This window comes from Rhinolophus hipposideros (genome assembly GCF_964194185.1).
Source record: "Rhinolophus hipposideros genome assembly, chromosome: 15".
Taxonomy (NCBI): domain Eukaryota; kingdom Metazoa; phylum Chordata; class Mammalia; order Chiroptera; family Rhinolophidae; genus Rhinolophus; species Rhinolophus hipposideros.
In genome coordinates, this window is record NC_138061.1 from 14,127,820 (window position 1) to 14,150,792 (window position 22,973).

The window sequence follows — 22,973 nt, forward strand, 5'->3', positions numbered from 1 at the left end:
GTGGTGCTGGTTTCCTAGGCGTATACACCTATCAAAACTAAGCAAATGGTACACTTTAAATATATGCCGTTCTGTACGTCAATTATACCACAATAAAGCTATTTCAGAAAACATGACCAATCTAAAATGTGGAGCTGATCACTCCCATGCTGAAAGTGCTTCAAGGGTTGCTGGTCATATGAGGTCATATGAGGTCAAGGTCTAGCACAATATACCATGTTTCCCCGAAAATCAGACCTAGCCGGACAAGCAGCTCTAATGCGTCTTTTGGAGCAAAAATTAATATAAGGCCTGGTCTTATTTTACTATAATAAGACCCGGTCTTTATAATATAACATAATACAATACAATACAATACAATACAATACAATACAATACAATACAATACAATACAATACAATACAATATAATATAATATAATATAAACCGGGTCTTATGTTAATTTTTGCTTCAAAAGACACAGTAGAGCTGATTGTCGGGCTAGGTCTTATTTTCGGGGAAACACAGTAGCACCGCATTTTTGCAGCTTCATCCTCTACTCTCCCCTGTCCTACCTTATGGCCACATTCTCCTCTAACCCACTCATTGCTTTTGTTCATGCCCTTCCTTTCTGCTGAGATGTGCTCTCTTTCCCAATCTCTTTCAAAACCATACACATCCTGTAGGATTCAGCTGAAAAAATGCCTTCTCCATAAACCCTCTCTGATTCTCACAGCTACTTGTAGGCTTTTTTTTTTTTTCACACTCCCATAGCACTGTGCACTTATGTCATGATTCCTAGCATAGCCTGATTGTATGTGTTTATCTTGACTTCCCGATGAATTATAAACTCACTGAGAACAATGACTCTTATTAGTTAACTTATATGTCCTCTGTAGTAGGAAGCACAGTGACTTACTGGTGACAGGTGTGTTGAATCAATACTCAAAAATATTTTTTGAATTGAATTGGAGAATTTGATTTCTAAATTACTTCATCCTAAACTCAACTCTTCTAGCCACCTGCAATGAACTATGTAAACATGAGCAAGAACATTTGACTACTACACCTTGAGCTACCCCCATAATAAGCCCCGATGACAATTTAGGCAGTTTCTCCAAGTGAGAAATTTCATATAAAATTAAGGAAATCATTTCCGGTCTTTTCTGGGCTACAGTTTGTTGTTAGTATCATCTCCAAGCAACAAATGGAACATTTGGCCCCTGAAAATCAGAAAAATGCCAAGTTTCTAGATAGGTGAGCTCTTACGAAGTCATTATCTGAATCCAATAACCTCTGCTACATTCCCCAAACCAAGAATCATTGTTCCAGAATGCCACCTGTTAACCCTACTAAAAACTTCTTCTGAATCTTGGTTAGCTTTATGGGAATTATTCATCATTTTCAGTTAAAAGGTTTTTCTTTCTGAGAATATGCCCCTTGGGTACCTGGACTCTTCTGGAGTTCAGGTTCCATTGTGGCTGTCTGTTCTCACCTGTCAAAAAGAAGGATTAAAAGTAGTTAGTCCCCCAAACAACAGTATGCTTCCCTGATAAGCCACTTAGTCATTAAGTGTCAGGATGGTGCCCATGAATGTTGATAAGATGGGTTACCTGCCTCCTTCTCCCGCCCACCCCCCTACCCCCACCCCCAGCCCCTGCCTCCTCCCCCTACCAGGCTGATGGTAGCTGCGGCAACAAGGACACATTCAAGCAGTGCTCTCACCGAGTGGTAGTTCTATGGAGGTGTCGCTAGGATGACTGAAGGACCTGTCTTCCCTGTTTGTCTGTTCCTGTTCTATGTGGCTCTGATAAGAGAGCTCCCGAGTTCCCGGGGGGAGCAACACGAGAAGGAAAGATAAGAACAGGGCAGAGGGCAATATGCTATGGATCAAATATAGCTGAGAATGCATTTCTGTCCAAGAGTAAGCCCAAGATAAGCCCTTCTCCACGCCGTGAACTTACTTTCTCCAGAGGGAAACCTAAGAGCGAAGACCAGGACATACCCCCTAACTTAAACGGCCTCAGCCAGCAGAGTGGCCTGCTCCCAAGGCTGCCTGATTCTGGGGACGGGGGCTGACATGGTGAAACTGACTCTGAGAGGAGAGTCTGTTCCTGGACAGCTCTGTCAGCGATACAGTGACCATTATGGGACCCTGAGAGACGGGGACCCCCATAGGGTAAAAGCCCTCGGGGCTGGTGAGGTCTTTAGAACAGGAATGTGGTGGTGACCTTGAATTTCTAAGACTCCCACAGTAGAAGGAAGCACTGAACAAGGCAGTGCCAGGACAGTCCCAGTGAAATGGGAGGAGGCAAAGGTTATTGCCATCCATTGCCCAGGTAGCATTCCTCCTCTCCTGATTTCCCTGTTTTCTTCCTCATAAACTCCTTCTTTCCTCCCAAGGCATAAATGACTCACAGCAATTCTTTAATCATACATGTTTATATATTTGTATATATCCATTTTTAAAAAAACAGAGATGTTAAGAGCACAAGTTCTCAGAGGCTACTTTTGGTGATTTGTCGGAAGCATGTGGGAGATATTTAAAGATCAGTGGGGTTTTCCTGGACCCTGAGCTCACACCTTCCCTGATCAGAGGAAGGTGTTCTCTGTTGAAGTATTCCTGTAAACACTAAAGATAGTCGCTATTTGAACAAACAACAGTGCAATGAGCTGGAATGCCTGAGAATGGTGCCAAGTCATCGAGGCCGAACCCTCTATTTCCTGGAAGAGCAATTCTGCACAAGAGAAACATAACCTACCTAAAACTTACCCACCCTCAAAAAAAACAAAACAAACCATGGACATTAAAAAAATTTACCCCTGAGGTTTTGCATGAAATCCATTAGGTTCTTTTCAATTTCTGGGATTTCACTGCCTGAAGTCGAATTGGGGACCAGTGCTTTTCAGCCCCTCAGCCTTCCCTCCACACATCCTCATCCACGTGGAATTGGCCACCCCTCCCACGGCATATTTAGCCTCGTGAGTGATGAAGTTCAAAGATCAGATGAGGGGACTGTGCAGGAGAGATCAGCAGAGGATGAGATATTTTAAAGCAGTGTGTTTACTGCAAGCTCTTTGTTAAAAAGCCAAAAAACTTTTTATTTTCTAGATAAAGCAATTATTTATGAAGCCTTTACAGATTACAAAATGCGTTTGCATAACATTGTTTTGGGTCTCAAAACTGTCCTATGAGGTAGCTCGTTTTACAAATGAAATTCTGCATTTGATAGAGAAAGAGCAAGGTGACAACCTAGGTCCCCTGGCAGAGCTCAACTTCGTACCACACAGAAGCTCATGAGCACTCCCTCCAATATCCGCACACTGGATGGAAAGAGAGCTTTGCAGGACATTTCTGGTCTCCCAGTGTCTGTGGGAGTCTTCAAAGTCACTTGTATGGACCACTCCTCCCTTTTTTCCTGACCCACCGTAAAATGAGACGGTAGATGGGGCACTAGGGTGTGGTAGTTTAAGAGTGTTAGCTCTGGAATGTGAATTTAAATGTCATCTCCATCAGTTATGTGAGATGTGACCTTGGGCACATTATAACACCTCTCTACACCTCCATTTATTTATCTGTACAATGGAAGTGATAATATTACCACCCTCATAAGACTGCTGTCAGCATTGCTTTAGATAATCTGGCAAAGAGCATTCAGTATCTACTAGGTGCTTAATAAATACTACTTGTTAGGTCCTTTCCAGCTCAGATATTCTATGATTCCATTATTGTGTAATAACGACTAGCATTTATTGAGTACTTAATACCTTCCAGGCACTTCTAAACAAAATTTGTATAATACATTTCACATATATGTACGTAATGAATTTCATATATATATATATGTATATACATGTACATATATATATAGAGAGAGAGAGACATACACTGGACTTTATATATATATTTCATGTTATCTATATAAATTTTATATTATATATGAAATCCAGTATGTCTACATATATATGAAATATATACATATATGAAATCTATTATATAAAGTTTACTTTTTCATATAAGCAAACATGTTATATATATAAAATCTCTTCAGATTTATACATAAATAACAATACTATAAAGCTTAACTATTTTTATAATGGTCCAACACCCCTGTTACAGCTGATGAAACTTACCAGAGACATGAAGCAGTTTGTCTTTGATCACATAATTAAAAAAAAGCAGAGTCAGAATTCTAGCTTAAGAGTTGGTGTCTGAACTACGTTTCTCTTCCCCACATCTAAAAAAGAATGAAATCTTTTCATAGGTCGGCTTGCACTTCTTGTCATTGCCCCCAAATGAAGAATCGTTCAGTCTTAGCTCTTTGATTTCATGCAGGAGCGTCTACCGACTGTTGTTGTTGCCTAACCTGATGACCATGGTCATGTCATTTGAGATTTGATGGCTGTGATATCAAGAGGTCCTTTTCCCTCTGACTGTACATCCCACAAAGGTTATGAAGGAAGAGCCCATACCAGCAATTGTGCTCCATTAAGCTTCCAGATCACTACAGCCTTGAGAACCCAACTGGTCACACCAGACAGTACTTACTGGAAGCCAGGAGGTCACTGGTTCAGTTCTCGGCAAAGTGCTCTGCCCTTCGTTCCCCTGACTCACCCCTGCTCCCTCTGAGCTCTGAGTACCAGACTGAGGATTAAAGTGTGAGCTCTGTTTGAAATGTGAACCAACAGGAAGTTCCCAAACTTCTTAGGACAGATTTCACTCTTGTCCCAAGTGGAAATGAAAACTGGTATCCCAGGGGAAGTCCCTGGGCTTTCATTCTTCTTGTCGCTTGGCACAGAATTACTCTTGGCATCCAGCTGTCTAGCAACAAAAAAATAACAGGAAAGAAATAAAAAACCAATTCTGCCAGACTTTGGACCACAGTCACAAAGACTCTTATTGAGAACAGTGCCAGCCCAGCCTTGACCTCCTGCAGTGATGGCCATTAAAATAATTCCCTTGTTTCCCATCCATCCAGATCTTCCCAATGTCTTCCTGGGGATGGTAGGAAAGATTCCTTTGTGCCAGATGAGGAAACAAAAGCCTGGCTTCTCCAATGCCTTTGTGTATGCCAAGGGTCTCCAGGAAGATTTGCTCATTCATCCGTGATGAAGTTGTCATAAATAGGGTGTCCTGCAATCCTTAAAAAGAAGCAGGCTGCTATGAATGGCCACTCTTAGACCTGCTGACTGGTATTTGGCTACCAAAGGATCTTACGCATGTTTGCATTTATATTAAAATTTTTTAGGGAGAAAGAGGTAGTGGCTAATAAATTTTACCTTCTTAGATCACCTTTAGAAGTGCAAGTACATAATGTTTATCTTTACTAGTATAACTGGGTTTGAACCAGCTCTGCCAGGTAGTAATCATCGAGTGGCTTTGGCTAGTTAAGTTTTCTGAGTCTGTTTCCTCACCTGCAAAATGGGGTGGATAATGTTGACCTCACAGGATCTTTTTAAAAATTAAGTAAGATTTTACATAAAAAGCATGTACCACAGTGCTTGATACATAGTGAACAGTCAACAAAGGTTATTTCTCTATTTTCCCCTTTTGCACCCTATGGAGGGTACAGATATTATTGGTTTCTTTATTTAGAAAAACTAGCTGAACTTCAAACATGCAGAAATGATTAATTTATAATTCACTTGCTGCGCAGGACAGGTTTTGTTTGATTTAGGGGAAATAATTTCTTGGAATGTATTTCCTTGGATGTTTCTTTAGGTCAGCTTTTGACTACTCTGGAAATAGTCTTTAGTATTTTTACATTTGGTTTTTAACCAGGTATTACTAGTTATTGCTCTAAGTAGTTTATAAAAAGCTTGTGCTTACCTAGGAACTAGAAGTGTGTCGATAGCCATTGTCATAATCCAGAGACCTAACCAAAAAGAGGGAGAGATAAAATTGCTTCAAGATTGTGTTTCTTTGGAAAGGATATCTATAAACCAGTAAGACAGACATGTGGACCTCTCATCCATCCTTCCATCCATCCATCCATCCATCTGTGTGTCCATTCACATACCTACCCACTCACTCAGCCCACCTGTTCTAGGATTTATTTATTTTTTCGGTCATATTTTCCTAACAGTATTATAAAGCTCTTTGAGGAAGAAACTTATTGTATTCTACAGGTGCCTAGGAAAGCTTTTTGTGCTGCAGATGCCACCTATAATATAAAAACTTGCAAGCAACCAAAAATTGGCATAGGCACCAAATACTAGACTTGTGAAGAGTAAACCTACCTATGAAATGCAAGCATAGTTTCCATTATTGTCTCCAGTGACCTGTAAACAACACAGCAGTGGAATACCTAGTACCAAAAAAAGCAATCCGCTGTTCATTTGAAATAGTTCATGATTTATTCCATGATTTTATTAATAATTGTGCTTCCCTGTCATGAAAGTGCTCCTCAGTTCTGCTGCTTCTTAACCAAAACACAACTGAACGGTTTATATTACATGAGGATACCTAACATTTATGGGGAATTATTCTTTTACATATAATATCTCATGTAATCCCAACAATTTGGCAGGATAAGAATTCTGATTCCTTAATTTTCAGAGGAGGAAACTGAAATTTAGAAAGAGGAAAAATAGCTTGTTCAAAGTCACACTGTATGTAACCAAAAGAAATCAAACTCTGGTCTGTCTTGACTCCAAAGCCTGACCCCGTGCTCTTCCATGCCACTTTTTTTTTTTTAATTAATTTTATTGGGGTGACAATTGTTAGTAAATTTACATAGATTTCAGGTGTACAATTCTGTATTACATCGTCTATAAATCCCACTGTGTGTTCACCACCCAGAGTCAGTTCTCCTTCCATCACCATATATTTGATCCCCTTTACCCTCATCACCCACCCCCCACCCCCTTACCCTCTGGTAACCACTAAATTATTGTCTGTGTCTACGAGTTTTTGTTTCTCATTTGTTTGTCTTGTTCTTTTTGGTTTATATACCACATATCAGTGAAATCATAGGGTTCTCTGCTTTTTCCGTCTGACTTGTTTCACTTAGCATTATTCTCTCGAGATCCATCCATGTTGTCACAAATGCTCCTATATCATCTTTCCTTAACGCCGAATAGTATTCCATTGTGTATATGTACCACAACTTCTTTATCCATTCATCTATCGAAGGACATTTTGGTTGTTTCCATGTCTTGGCCACCGTAAACAAAGCTGCAATGAACATTGGCGTACACGTGTCTCTATAGAGAAATGCTTTTATATTTTTGGGGTAGATACCCAGGAGAGCGATTGCTGGGTCATATGGTAATTCTATTCGTAATTTCTTGAGGAACCTCCACACTGCTTTCCATAGCGGCTGCACCAGTCTGCATTCCCACCAACAGTGTATGAGGGTTCCTTTTTCTCCACAGCCTCTCCAACACTTGTTACTATTTGTTTTGTTGATGAAAGCCATTCTGACTGGGGTGAGGTGATATCTCATTGTGGTTTTCATTTGCATTTCTCTGATGATTAGCGATGTTGAGCATTTTTTCATATGTCTATTTGCCATTTGTATATCCTCTTTGGAGAAATGTCTCTTCAGGTCCTCTGTCCATTTTTCAATTGGGTTGTTTGTTTTTTTGTTGTTGAGTTTCATGAGTTCCTTGTATATTTTGGATATTAGCCCCTTATCAAAGGAACTGTTTGCGAAAATCTTCTCCCATTCAGTTGGTTGCCTCATTATTTTGTCAATAGTTTCTTTTGCTGTGCAGAAGCTTTTCAGTTTCATATAATCCCATTTGTTTATTTTAGTTTTTACTTCCATTGCCTTTGGAGTCAAATTCATAAAATGCTCTTTGAACCCAAGGTCCATAAGTTTAGTACCTATGTTTTCTTCAATGCAGTTTATTGTGTCAGGTCTTTGCTTAAGTCTTTGATCCATTTTGAATTAATTTTGGTACATGGTGACAGATAGTCCAGTTTCATTCTTTTGCACGTAGCTATCCAATTCTGCCAGCACCATTTATTGAAGAGGCTGTCTTTCCTCCATTGTATGTTTTTAGCTTCTTTGTCAAAAATTATCTGTCCATATTTATGTGGTTTTATTTCTGGGTTCTTAATTCTATTCCATTGGTCTATGTGTCTGTTTTTCCGCCAATACCAAGCTGTTTTGATTATTGTAGCCCTGTAGTACAAGGAAAAATCAGGGAGTGTGATACCTCCAGTATTGTTCTTTTTTTTAATAGTGCTTTGGCTATTTGGGGTCTTTTGTGGTTCCAAACAAATCTGGTGATTTTTTGTTCTATTTCTTTAAAAAATGCCATTGGGATTTTGATGGGGATTGCATTAAATCTGTATATGGCTTTGGGTAATATGGCCATTTTAACTATGTTGATTCTTCCAATCCATGAGCAGGGAATGTCTTTCCATTTCTTTGTGTCTTCTTCAATTTCTTTCAAAAATGTCTTATAGTTTTCAGCATATAAATCCTTCACATCCTTGGTTAAGTTTATTCCTAGGTATTTTATTCTTTTTGCTGCAATTGCAAAAGGAATTGTTTTTTCTATCTCTTTTTCTGAGATTTCATTGTTGGTATATAGGAAAGCAATGGACTTTTGTACGTTGATTTTGTAGCCAGCAACTTTACTGTATCCATTGATTGTTTCTAATAGCTTTTTGGTGGAGTCTTTAGGGTTTTCTATATATAGCATCATGTCATCTGCAAAGAGTGACAATTTAACTTCTTCATTCCCAATTTGGATGCCTTTTATTTCTTTCTCTTGCCTGATGGCTCTGGCAAGGACTTCCAACACTATGTTGAAAAGCAGAGGTGATAGGGGACCATGCCACTTATTGTGTTGAGTCCTGGGCTGGGATCAGTTGGCTTGGGATGTTGTCTTGCTATGTCACCAACTGTGTGACACTGCGTAGGTTGCCAGCATTCTGGGCCTCATAATTTCATTGCTGTCCCTTCATCAAAGAGCTCAAAGTACCCATCCAACTCTGATTATGACCTTGACGCAAAGCCAGTGACGTATCAACAATGCAGGCTGTCTCACCGCATGTTGTATGCCCATTCACCACATGGATACTGAATATACCTTTGTCAATGTCACCAGTGAAAGAGTAACATCAACTGACATCAATTACATCACTGCTGGGCATCCTTGGTACCGGTTCTCTAGAACTAGGAATTCATGGGCAGCAAGGAGAAAGCTTGAATTCCATCCCTCCTCTGGAGTTCCCTGTTAGGAGAAATAAAAATTGTTCTGGGTGGTTTCAGTCGGTGTGCATGAAATTGTTTGTTTTGCGCAGATGGAAATAATTTTGTTTGAATGATGTTGTGATTGTAACATCAGGAATTCTCCCAGGGATAGAGATAGGGGAGGGGGTTTGGAAGGAGAAAAAGGAGAAAGAGAAAAAAGGAAGGAAGGGGAGGACTCAGAACAGCATAGTATTTTCAAACATGGAGTCAGCCTTGCTGGGTTCATTGTGCTCTGCGATCTTGGAGAACTCACTTAACCTCTTTAAAATGGGAATGATAATAGTACCTACTTGACAGAGTTATTATGAGTATCAAATGAGCAGATATTTGTTAACTGAGGAGAGTGCTTGGCATATAGTAAGCACTTTATAAGTGTTTGTCAAATAGATCAAGGGCATTGTGTCTGTAAATTACAAACGAGTTTGCGCATGAGCCCACCTCTAATGGGAGGGGCTGGGCTCCCCTTTGAGTTTGAAGACTCTCCAAAGTACTTTATATAATATGACAATGTGGCTGTCAGGTCATTCTTTGCATGTTTCACAGGAGTAAATAGAGGCCCCAAGAGGCTCAGAAATCATCTAAGAAAGAACCTGGTAATAAACATCAGATGGAGTTAAAACACACCAGACTCAGAACCAGGACACCAAGTTTATGCTTCTGGTCTCCTTCAATGCACTGGGTTTGTCTCCTTTCTCCCCCTGAGTGGGTGGAAGGTGACTAGATGACCTCTCGGTACCTAACAGGCCTAATAATCTGTGGGTCTCACAATACCACCATCTTAATTGATTCTGCAATTTACCTTTTACAAAGCATTTGTACAATATCTCTTTCTGTTTGCACAAAAACCTTGTGAGGGAGGCAGGGCAGATATTGTTTTCCCTGTTTTACAACCAAGAAGGGAAGCCAGATGATAAAAGGTGTGATATCGGGTAAGATACCATTGAGGGTAACCAGAACTGAATCCTACTGGGAAACTCTGGAAGCCAGTGTACAACACCCGCCTCCCTTATCCACCCAGGGGTGAGGGAGCTGGGATACTTATAGATCAACTTCTGTCCATGATCAGAGGGAGAGACCTTAACTTCTGGCACTTCTGGCCTGATGTATACGTAGCAAAGTGGGCTCAGGAGACCAGAGAGGTCCAGAGGGCCATGTAGGTGTTGGCAATTGAGAGCAGGCCAGTGCACTGAAGTGGTTGGTTTGAGGGAGGATGGGTGGTCATCACCAGCATCTGCTACAGTCTCCTTTGGGAAGATGCTCTTGTCACCTTTACCTGCCAATAGGTATGTGAAGTGTAGTTTGTTTAGTTGGGCACATTGCTATTTTCCCCTCAATCAGGGTTTTGAGGATAAGGAAGTAGAGACATATGGTAGGCTAAATCATGCACCCCAAACCCCAAAGATGTCCACATCCTAATCCCTGGAACCTGTGAATATATTACCTCCCGGGGCAAAAGGGACTTTGCAGCTGTGAGTAAATTAAGGATCTTGAGATGGGGAGATTACCCTGGTCTATCTGGGTGGGCCTGATGTAATCACAAAGGACAAAGGTGATTAAGAGGGAGGCAGGAGGTCAGAGGAGAAAGATGTTATTCTGCTAGCTATGAAGATGCAGGAAGGGGACAAGAGCCAAAGAATGTGGGTAGCCTCTAGAAGCTGGAAAGAGCAAGGAAATAGATCTTCCTCTGAGGTCCCCACAAGGAACACTGCCCTGCCAGTGCCTTGATTTTATATTTCTGCCCTCCAGAACTCTAAGAGAATAAATAAGTGTTAAGCTACTAAATCTGTGGTAATTTGTTACAGCAGCAATTGGAAACTAATACAGAGAATGGATATTGGACCCTTAATGTAAGGGTCTGCCATAGATGTCTAGTAGGTCACTTAAATAATTTAGGCAAAATAGAAATCTTGATTTTCATCATTCTCTCCCTTCGCCCCAAACCTCTTCCTAGTCTCAGTAACCTGCACCATTTCATCTGCTTGCTTAGGCCATAAACTCGGGGTCATCCCCGATTTCTAGCCCTTTCTCACTTCAAATTTGTCAGAAAATCCTGCTCACTCTACCTTCAAAATAAAGCCCACATCTGACCACTTCTTATGACTCTCATGGCCACTCCAACCCATTATCTCTCACCTAGGCCACTGCAACAGCCTTCTAGCGGGGCTCCCTGCTTCTATTCTTTCTCTCTTTAATCTGCTATCCAGAGTATCTTTTACAATAGTTCATTGGATCCTATCACTTCCCTGCTCAAATCCCCCTAATGTCTTCCCATCACATTAGAATGAAATCCAAGGGGTTCTACATGGTTGAAAGCCCTACCTGATCTGATTCTGACTGACTTCCACCCTTATTTCTCTGCATCCTGCTCCATGGCATTGGCTTTCTTGATGTTTCTCAAACAGGCCCAGGTGGTAGTTGCCTCAGGGCCTTTGCACTCACTGCTTGCTCTGCCTAGGCACCTCCTTCTTCACATAGCCACGTGGTCCACTCCCTCACTCTACTCAGATATAGGCCTTAGAGAGGTCTTTCCCTTCCTAGCCATTCTATCTAACTTAACCTGTCTCTCTCCCACCTCACCATTCCTGAGCTACTTATCCTGCTAGTCATAACACTTCTCACTGTATGATATTATATTAACTATTTGTCTTCTCCAGTAAAATATAAAGACTATGAGGACGAAGACTGTTTTATTACCTGTTCTGTCCATGTACATGTATATTTTTCTCATTTAGGTGTCTACCATGATGTTGTGTGGGAGACCGTACTCACTATGCCATTTATTGTGTGAGGCGTCCTGTGGGGCCTCAGCTCCCACTCCCCACATGAGAACGCAGGATATGGCTAGGGCAAAAAGGAACACCCAAGGAGCCATAGATAGGTGAGTCATGCCACTATAGTCTCACTGGTGGCTGGATCCACACGACCTGCAACCTGCTGTCCACTTCTCCGCCTGTCAACCGACCAAATGACCAACCAACGCAGCCGCGGCAGTTATATCAGTGGCTAATTGGCTAATTGGTTACAGCTGATGGTCAATTAGCCACAGCTGACGGCCATCTACCACTCGAGCCAGCACCTTTCTACGTGAGGCTGTGAGGCTGAGATCCTGGAAACTGCTCTCTGGGACTCTGTCCCCGCACATGGTTAGTCAAAGATAAATGATGGCTTTTCATGTAGGTGTGGTTTTCTCAGAACGCTAATTAGTGCATTTTTACATAACCACCCACCCATACCTTCTATATCTTTATGCCTGAAAAAGAAATTGGTCTTCAGCTCCCACAAGTCCTGTCATAACTTAGAAGGGAAATTGTGAACCAACTGTGATTCCACTGAAAGTATAAATCCTCCAACACAGCTCTTTTCAATCACAAATGGATCTTTTGCTCTCTCAAGTGAGAGGGGCCACTGTTCCACTGGGTATGTGGCTGTCAGGTGCTGATTGATTAACTACAGAAATTTCTCACCTGGTATTCTTACCTAATCCAATGCTTCTAGCACACATCCACATCTCCTGGTTTTAAAAATAGCCATACTCATTTGCCCTTGGTACATATACTGGGGGTGCCAAAAAAATGTATACACATGACTTGTATTTACCTTTTGTTATGAGTATACAAGTATATTAAGTATTACAATTTTAATACAGTTCTTTCCTTTCTTAAAATGTATATATATACTTTTGGCACCCTCTGTATTATTTTTAAATGTTTTAAAATTTAAGTTTTTTTTTTTTTAAGCAGATGGAATATATGTCTTTATAATTCCCTCCTCTCATTTTTTTTTTCCTTGCTCCCCTTTTACATCCATTCTCACTAAAGAGTATGGTCCTTTAGGACCCTCCACAGGCTCCAAAGTTTCTAAACTGTTCAACCTATCCCTCTCCAGTGTATTCTAACACTGGGTTACAAGCTTGGGTGCAAATTGGAATCACGTGGAGAGGTTTAACAATGCTGATTCCTGGTCCAGCCCTCAGAGTTCCTTAGTTGGTCTGGGGTGTTGCCTGGGCATTGGGGATGGAATAGATCTCCAGGTACTTGTAAGGTACATACACGATTGAGAAGCATCCCATGTAGTTCCTTTCATTAGGGTCTCTAGAAACCCCCCTTCTGAATAAACTCCCTAGACTCCTTGGAATTTTCCATACAGCTCCTTAAATTCACAAAAACCTGGCTTTTGCTTCACGACTTAGAATTTTCATAACAACACCCACCCAAGGAAACGCCTCTTGACTTGATTTTCAGTTCTTTAGAGTTTGCAAAGCCTTTCCCACACATTGTTTTGCTGCACTTCCCAACAGCCCTGTGCAGTGGGCATTCGGGGCCAAGAGGAGTGATGGCAGCTGCAGCAGTGGTCTGCAGAGTTAGGCTGGGGTGGCCCAACTGAGCAAAACAAATGAACAAACAAAAACAAAATAATAAAACAAAACAAAACAAAGCAAAACAGTCAAAAATAACTTCACCAAAACAGAACGCTCAGTTAAACTGAGCAATATTTGGGATGCACTTATATTAAGAAAACGTTGTTCTTTCTGAAATTCCAATTTAACTGGGACAGAGTCCCAGATTGCAGTTTCCAGGCTCTGGACCTCACGTGGAAAGGTGCTGGCTCGGGTAGTAGATGGCCGTCAGCTGTGATAGTTGGCAGTCAGCTGTAACTGGTTCATCATTAGTCACTAATATAACTGCCATGGCTACACTAGGGGGTTGGTTGGTTGGCAGAGAAGCAGACGGCGGGTTGTGGCAAGTGCAGTTAGCAAGCGGATTATGGATTGCGGATCGTGTTGATCCTACTTCCTGCGTCTCCAACCCAGCTGCCAGCGAGAATATAGTGGCATGACCCCCCTATCCATGGCTCCATTTTTATTTTTTGGCTTCACCATATCCTGCGTCCTTATGCCAGGAGCGGGAGCTAAGACCCTGCATACATTGGGCACCCTATATTTTATGGGACATCTCTACACTTACTACGCATTCCTTTTTTGAAGCTTAGGCTCATGGCTCTGCCTTCCTATGATCTCCCAGCAACCTGACAGCTTTAGCTCCTGCTCACATTCTTCATTTCCTTAACATGAGTGGCCATTATCCTCAGAAAGAGCTTCTTCTGTGTATTAGAATCTTCTGCATTTCCCTTTCTCCCCCTTCCTAATCTCCTTCCTGTGGCCTCAATTAGTTATTAGGTCAGGCTGGTTTACAAAACACGATCAAACACTCTTCACTACTTCCCCAGTGCCAGGCCTTGTGCTAAGTGCTTGGCACTCAATATCTCATTTACTGTTCACAAGACCTATGGAGGTAGGTACCATTTCCTAGATACTGGCGTAGGACTCTTTCCATTTTAAGATGAAGAAACAGAGGTTTAGAGAGCTCTAGAGATTCCTCAAGGTCACATAACTTGGAAGAGCCAAAGCTGGGATCTGAACAAGGCTGTCTGGTTCCAGAGCCTTTGTTCTTAACTAGCATGGAAAGCAAGCAAGATGGCACTGAGCATGGGGGCTTTGCTGTTCATGTTTTCCAGCTTGCTCAAGTTAGCCTTCTGAAGCTCCTGGGATTTGGAATAACCACTGGATAAACCTCTTCCATGCCATGTGGGTGGCCTGGAAGATGAAAAGTGTTGACAATATAGCAATCCATAAGATGCATCTGTATTTTTGGAAACCTTATTTTTAACCCTGAAAAAAAAAAGAAGTGTCACCCACAAAGCTCTGAAGACTTCAGCAGCCATTGCCAGCCAAGGACACACTAAATCAACCCAGGGACAATGTTCTTTAAACACATTTGCTGAGGCGAAGGGGCAAATAGTTTATGCTGATTCTCGGTAACTGGCCACAAATATAATGTGTCAAAGAAGCTCTTTTTTTTCAAGTGTTCCATATCTTTTTTGGTATAAGCTGCCCCTGTGCTTTAGCACTCTGTAAATATTTGTGTAATTAATGTGTGCTGGCAAATGTCTCAAGAGGAAAGTAGGCTTCTCATGCCAAGCAAAATTGTAATTAGCAACACGAAAGAAAAAGACTTTGTCTCTTTCATCTCAGTGCTTAAAAACTGTCAGCACTTAATACAGCTGGAAGCTTCAGAAAAGATCATTTACAAAAGCTGATTTTCCTAAGCTTTTAAGTTGGTCCTACACCCTAGCATAAAAAACATTCACTTGGGAATCATTTTTTTCCTTCCCTACTTAATAGTGGTCTAATTAATACTGATTATAAAAGGTGTTTGCAGAGAAAAGTTCCTTTAAAAATGCCAGTAATATTGTTAAAGGGAGCATTTTGCATTGGGGTACCTCATTGGTACTGGAAAAATGTAAGTGGCCCATCTTGTTTAGAAATGATTGCCTAAGTGATTTGAGAGGAAAAGGAAAGAGGTGTGCCTGCTGACACCAGCTAGAGAAGCTAGTGCACCTGGATCCACTCACTGCAATCTATCTGCTGGTCCACTCCTCCCTTACACTTCACAGATTTCCTCAAAAGTTGCCCTGGGCTCGAAATTCCTGTTCAGGCTCTGGAAGTTCCTGGGCAAGAGTTCTCTAGTTCTGAGCAAATTTGTGCTTTTGCCATACCAGGGGTAGGATGGCTAGTCGAGTATTATGGACTAAAAGTTTGTGTCCTCCCAAAACTCGTATGTTGAAATGCTAATTCCCAATGTGATGGTGTTGGGAGGTGCAGCCTTTGGGAAGTGAGTTGGTCATAAGTGTGGAACCCTCACGACTAGGATTTGTGCACTTATAAAGGGTACCCCAGAGAGCTCTCTCACCCCTTCTGCCATGTGAAGATACAGCAAAAAGGTGAAGTCAATGACACAGGGAGCAGACTCTCACCAGACACTGAATCTGCCAACACCTTCATCTTGGACTTCCAGCCTCCAGAACCATGAGAAATAAAAATTTGTCGTTCAAGCCACCAAGTCCCTGGCAATTTGTTGCAGCAGCCCAAACTGATTAAGTGATGGGGTCTGTGAGTAACCAATGCATGGGTGGCCCTTTGGTCTTTTCCAGCAGTTTAATTCACACTTTGCTGGCTGATCTGCAAGGGAACCTTAGGTATCAGTATAAAGCATGCTACCCTAGGACCACTTACATCAGAATCCGCAGGCAGGTTTGTTAAATGTGTAGATTCCTGGTCTCTGCTCCAGAAATACTTAATTACAATGGGGTGAGTTGGGCGCAGGAATGTTTCATTAACAGATCCTCCAGGTTTCTCAGGTACCCTCAAGTTTGAGAATCACTAGAGTAAAGGAACCATCTTCTCCCTGCTGACCTTCCTTCATTTCCCTTCTCTTCTGCTTTTTCTCAGCCTTGCTCGGAGGCTAAAATAGAAAAGAAATGGATGTTTCTTCTGGGAAATCCCTCTCTGAATCCCCAAACAGAGGGACACCCCCGCTCATCTGTATTCGAGAGTAATGTACATACAACTCTGTTACAGCCACTTTTTTACTAGTGATGTGCTTACTGCCTCTGGGGAAAGCATCATTTCTTAGTCATCTTTTTAAGCCCCACCCCTTACAGACCACCTGGCATTTACTAAGGCTGTTTAAAAGTTTGGTGCATAACTCAATCTTTGGTATTGAGATTTCCCCGCACTTCTGAGAGACCTCACCTTAAAAGGCATAGACTAGAAGACATGGTCAAGGGAACAGTCCTTGAAGCAGACAGAGGGTGGAGGGTCTTCTTGCCCTGTCCATAAACTTGTCATTGTTGTAGTTGTCTCATCGTCGTCGTCTTCGATACCTACATTTTGAGTGTTTTATGCTAGGCATTGTGCTAAGCACTTCACATATGTTCTCTCATTTAATCTTCACAATGTTACTAACCTCATGTGTTGATGGGGAAACTGAAGGGGTGCCTAAGGGTACATGGTGTTAAAAAATCAAATGGCAGGGCTGGACTTGGAATTTGGATTGGATCAGAGCCGAATTCCTAAGTACTGATGATTAAAACACCTCTGGTAACCCTAGATCCTGAGATAAAAATTTGATGCTATGGTGATTTAGATATGCCTTAAACAATTTAAGCTGGAACTAGCAATTTAGACCAAATCTATTAGACTGTTGACACTTTCCTCTTTCCCAAATCTTTCCTCATCCCCATGCCATCCACGATTTGGACCATCAAGGCGCAAGAAATGCTCAGCCTTGTGTGATCAAATTTATTAGAAAAGTGTCGTTCCATAAATATTTATAGTGCCATATAAAACCAAAATTCACAGCAAAGCCAACTCATTATATTTGGCTTTTGTGTCTTCAGATGTTGATCATATACTTTTAGAGGGCTCTTCATACGTGACCCTGCAAGCAAGTGGAATGTGCATGGCCATGTCAGGACTGTGGTGGTCACCAGGGCCTTCCAAATGAGCTCTTGGCATTTCTGTGTTAATGATTTGAGTCAAAAAGAATCATTTGCCATCTGATCCTAAAATGAAGCCCTGAGGTCTATCAAAAGGGTGATCTACGGCCTGATCGTACACTGGCAGGGAGAGAGAATAATTCTCTTTGTGTCCCCTGGCTCCAAGGATAGATGGGAATAGACAAACTGTGGCTTCAATGCATAACAGTGCCTGCCGCCAACAAAAATGTGCAAGGAATGGCTCCCTTAATCCTGTTCTGTTTATGAAGACATTTTAAAGGCTGCAATTCCCATTTGTGGAAACTTTGAGAACATATAAACAATCCTATTACATCGCTCAACAGAGGCTCATTTAACATGGAGAAAGGCATAGAAAGTATACCATGTAAACTAAGGGTATCATGTAGTTTTACAAGAGGATATACTGAAGGTTCAGAGATGTTTGAAAACATGTCTTCATGAAAGCTCCAAAACATGTGTTCTTTCACTAATTCTTGTTAAGTGTATACATCATCAGCTCCACGTGCAGTGCAGAGGGGAAGCAACACTATGTACACAAGTGATCCTTGCCCTCCAAACTGAGCTTCTCACGGTGTAATGAACACATGGATCTCCTGGAGATCTGGTTAAAATGCAGATTCTGGTTGAGTAGGTCTGGGGCAGAGCCTGAGAGTCTGCATTTCTGCCCAGCTCCCAGGGGAAGACACTCAAATATTTATGAGGCAAAGTGTAAAAGAACCCTTTACTTTGCATACCTTTGAAGAACATTTCTGAAGGATCACATTCCTTCAGAAATGAGTGATACCTGCATTAATACTATGTGTTACCCTGCCTAATACACAGATGAATTGCTGCTTTAAAGTGGTGACCATCACAGCTTCTCACCTAGCTAGATGTCTGCTGGCAAAGGGCCTGACAGATGAAAAGCTAGAGGGGAGGGTGTGCTCCTAGGAAGTCAACAGGCAATCCTTGGTAGCCAGAGTAGCTGGACAAAAAATTTCAGATGACACACTGCAAGACTGGACAAAATAAAGATTTGTCAACCAGTGTCCATGCCTTGTCAGCGAACATCATTTTCTTTCTCACAGAGGCCTGGGTTTCCTTGAGGCTGCAAACCACACAGATACACTGAACCTCAGCACTTTATTTTGAGACCTATTTGGGACAATTTATAAACAAAAATAGGCTTATGATGGTTTAGGGAAAACTTACTCAGAGATAAAGCTCAGGGCAGGACTAAAGCTGACACTTAACAATAGTTTAGTGGCACCGAGAAAAAAAACACAAAGAGAAACACAGATCTAAGCTCATTATGTCACCACTGATCTGTGTTATCTTCCTCACATGACAACAGGGCTCTCTCTGCCTGTTACTCTGGCAAGAGGGGGGCCTGAGTTCCAAACAAGAATGGCAAGTAGGAATGTATATTCACCAGGATGGAGTTCTCCTTTAGGATAACTTGTCATCAGAATTTCAGATGATAAAAAAATCAGAAAGTTTAAGAATGAAGGTTGTGACAGAACACATGCTTGGAATAGGATTTCTAATTTTGGTAAACAGGTGTCTGCCCCATGAAGGAGTCAATGATGAAGGCTCTTTCTTAACAGTGATTTATGTCTCTGGACTAAGGGACATGAGGTAATATTCATTATTTATAAACCGAATGCCTATAATTGGTCAGAGAATTTAAAAAAAATTAACACTGACACTTGGTATCATTTCTCTTTATTAAAGCTTCCAAGGCAAATAACTAGAGTGCTATGATTTTTACTTCAAATGACAATACACGTAGGCACATTTATTTCTATGATAGGGACTTTGGATAGTCTATTTTCCACAGAACAGCCTGTGAATTCTGGGAAAAGCAGGATAGATGCTTGCTCATTCTTGATTCATGATCTCCACTTAAATTTTGAACATTTGGTATATTTTAGATGGCAGGAAACCAGGGACAAGTCTAATACACTGGCCCTAAATCAGTTTTCCTAGTGGAAGAAGATACTTTTATACCATCTGATTTTGTTGCCAAATTAATAAATGGCAGCCCATCACAAACAGTTTTATAAGTTGGTTAACCCTTTATATGAAGAGTTTCAGCTTTCAAAGAAATTGCTTATTGTTTTCTTAGTGTTCTAATGTCAAAAGAAATGTGAATTATATTTTGTGTTGAGGTCAAGTCTTATCCTGTTTTCTCATTTTCTGATCGCCATAAAACACTGCAAAAGGATAGCAAACTGAGCAGGTTAGGAATTAAGTAACCACATTAATCAATAAATATGAACATTTGTCTGCTAACCAGTTATTCGGAGAATAAAATAGTAATTTATCAAGAATTGAAAAGAAAACACCACTAACACAAAATTTACTCAGGAGCAGGCTTGGAATAACTTAAAAAGTTCCAGGTGTATCTTAAAACTAAAAGAGATTATTTTGCACATCGTGGGCAATACTTGTACACAGATTATCTGACAACTGAATGAATGACTGAATGGAGGGATCATTGCACATCAAGGATTATGACTACTTCTATTCACATTTTGGTCAGGCTTATATCCACTCCTTGTTCCTCCCTGCCTCACTGTCTCTTGCTTTGCTCTTACACTGCCCAGGGCCCTTCTTAGCTGGATTCCAGGTAGGGCGGAAGGGTAACGTGCTGGAGGAAGGCAAGGGCAGAAGTGATAATAGGATATTTCTCCATTTCTAACTCATCTGGTGTTGCCCTGGCTTTGTCCCTGCCATGGCTCCATTTTCTGTAACTCGTCAGTGGTCGCAGTGCTCACCAGATAGCCCCTACCACAGTTCCAGCTCCTGTGGGTGAACCCAGCTTCTGGACTCAGGAAACCACACCTCCTCACAACCCGCCTTTTATTTGGCTTCTCTTTTGTCATCTACGCAAGTCAATTTCCTCTAGTAAATTCCCTCTACTGAAACACCTAGAGTGGTTTGTGTTTTTCTGACTGGATCCAAACGGATACATATTAGAATCATTACATTATTTTCCTAACTTATCGGGGAATTTCTGCTCGAGAATCTGTTCCAACCACTGAAGAAAAATCACTCAAACCACACTCAATACCCACTTTCTGCAATACAGGAGACTGAACAGTCCCTTGGCTGTGTTTTGTCAAGCATTGAGACTCTCTCTGCCAGGTACAAATAGGAATCTGATGATTTACCAACCATGGTGGATACAGCCAAGAGTCATCTGCAGAGGTCATTTTTGTTGTATTAAGTGCGACAACAAGAAGAATAATATAATCAGAAAACAATCTTAATAGAAAATTACAAAGTCATCAAGTAGAAAGCATTGTTAAAAAAAAAAAGTCTCTGAAAATTCAGAGACCCTAAGATAGCACCAGAGAGTTTGTTTCCCCTTGAATCAATACATTTTCCTAAAATTAAAATCGTTTAGAACTTCTGGATATTTCAAGAGCATCCAAAAAAAAAAAAAAAGAGAGAGAGAGAGAGAGAGAGAGAAAGAGAAACTCTCATTCATAACAAATAAATGATCCATTGCTGAGCTAGAGTACACCCCTGGAATGGTTATTTTCCGAAGTAGAGTTCTTTGGTGAGCATGGAGACCACACATGGGATCTGCTTCTTCTCGTGGAACTGCGGGTCATTAGACTGAGACTGGAACTGTGTGGCCACCCTGTTGTTCACTCTGGTGAGGATCTGCAAGATCTCCAGACTTTTTCCGTGCTCGTTCAGGATGGAGCTGAGGGCCTGCACAAACCAGGAGCCTTCTCCTGGGCTCCTCCAGGAATAATAGCCTTCAACAGGAGAAAAAAGAGAAGATCAGATGAGCTGACCGGGCCAAGGTTCTGCTCACTACTGAGAATGAGCTCTCAGGGTTTGGGGCTTTTCTGAAATGATTCCACTTGTGCTTTTCTGAAAGGATTTCACTGCCTCTGCATGCAAGTCCCTAATGAGGATTGTGATGGTGTGCTCAAAGAGCAAACATTTTAAAATTAAAGGATTGTGTGAAGATGCTCAACAAAGGCTTTGGTGTTCTGGGATGGATACATGTCAGATATTTAACTATGTGAGCGTGAGACCAGTTGGCACATGGAGCTTTCCAAAGGAAATGCTGGAGAACCACTCCGTAATTCAGGAACTCCTCAGCACGCTTTGGGGTGAGTGCTACTTTCTAATCCAAGCCTCGGAAGTTTGCAGAAAACCTCAGAGAATTCTCCCTGTTATTGAGGGAGAACTGGAGGCTGGTTCCTGCTGAAGAAATCTAGAGGCAAGAGGTGACTGACCAACTGCCTTAGGGGCAGAGCCAGGAGAGCCTGCTGCTCTGGGAGGGCCAGCAAGTAGGGCAAAGGGTGTGCTTCTCATGGACCACAGATGGTCGATAGCAGCGGAAGCTGGCTCTCCATTTGCTCTGGGCCCCGTCCAACAGGATCTCTTGAAGGGGCAAGGAGACCTCAGCAGAAAGAGGCTGGACAGGTACCCTGGAGGACGCCTGCAATACAGAACCAGGAAAGCAGAAGCAAATCCAAGGGCCAAGGAAGAGTGGGCCCCAGGTAACCTGGGACCTCATGAAAACGCCCAGGAGGAAAGCACCAGGTTTTATCATCTCAATGGTCCAGAGCACAAGAAGCCAGCTGACCATGGGACCTTAACTTGCCTCCCTCCCTCCCATCTTTGACCTTGGAGAATTGAAAAACGGATTTGGCAAGTGGGAGAGGATGTGAGAAAACTGAAAAATCAAGGCCCCTTAGCACCTCAGCCTGATGGCAGGGCTGATTTGGAATTGGGAGAAATGTAAAGGCAAGTCAGGTGTGGGGTTTTAGTTGGTACCTCAGACTGGACAATCTGGTTAAGTACTGTGACTGTGACTTTAAAAGTGCCTGCAATATTATCTAATCTCTTAGCACGAGCAGCGAAGCTGTGGACCGACTAGAGTTTTCGTCTGGGGCAGGGAAGATCCTAACACCTCCACACCCCAACTTAAAAAGACAGTGAAACAGAAAGTTGTATTTGGTTTAAGTGATGAGCGGCGCGTCTTCCTCTCACTGTCCATAAAGCACACCAGTTTGATGAGAACTAAGTCATATTATCGTGTATGGCAATCAGTTATTGAATAAATGTATAAAAAATAGAAATAATCTATTTGTGTAACGTGACTGAGGTACACTCAGAGCTTTCCTGCAGCACACAGTACTGGCAACTGCCAGCATGAAGACCTGGGCACTGAGGCATAAGCAGTGAGACAATGCATTTCATTTGTGGGAGGTGTCACACAAGTTATCTCATTCAATGGAATAGCCTGCTGAGGCTAGATATGTACGACCATCTCCATTTCGGTACTGCCCCTGGGTTCATGTTCTCTAACCCATCCTATATGGTCTCTGCGATAACGATTCTAGTACGCAGATCTCATCCTGTGACTCCCTGGCACACCCAGTGCTGTAACCTCTGTCTCTCTAAGACTCTGCC

The 22,973-nt window shown here is 41.8% G+C and overlaps 1 protein-coding gene across 3 annotated transcripts in view; it reads right to left on the minus strand.

Moving 5' to 3' along the window:
• Positions 1 to 19,239: 19,239 nt before the first annotated feature.
• Positions 19,240 to 22,973, minus strand: part of CASP7 (caspase 7) — a 33,352-nt gene continuing 29,618 nt past the window's right edge. For all 3 annotated transcript variants that reach the window (XM_081075304.1, XM_081075303.1, XM_081075302.1), the window contains one exon: positions 19,240 to 21,301. In XM_081075304.1, coding sequence (XP_080931430.1) covers positions 21,072 to 21,301 — 230 coding nt within the window. In that variant the 3' untranslated portion in view covers positions 19,240 to 21,071. The remainder of the gene's footprint in view (positions 21,302 to 22,973) is intronic.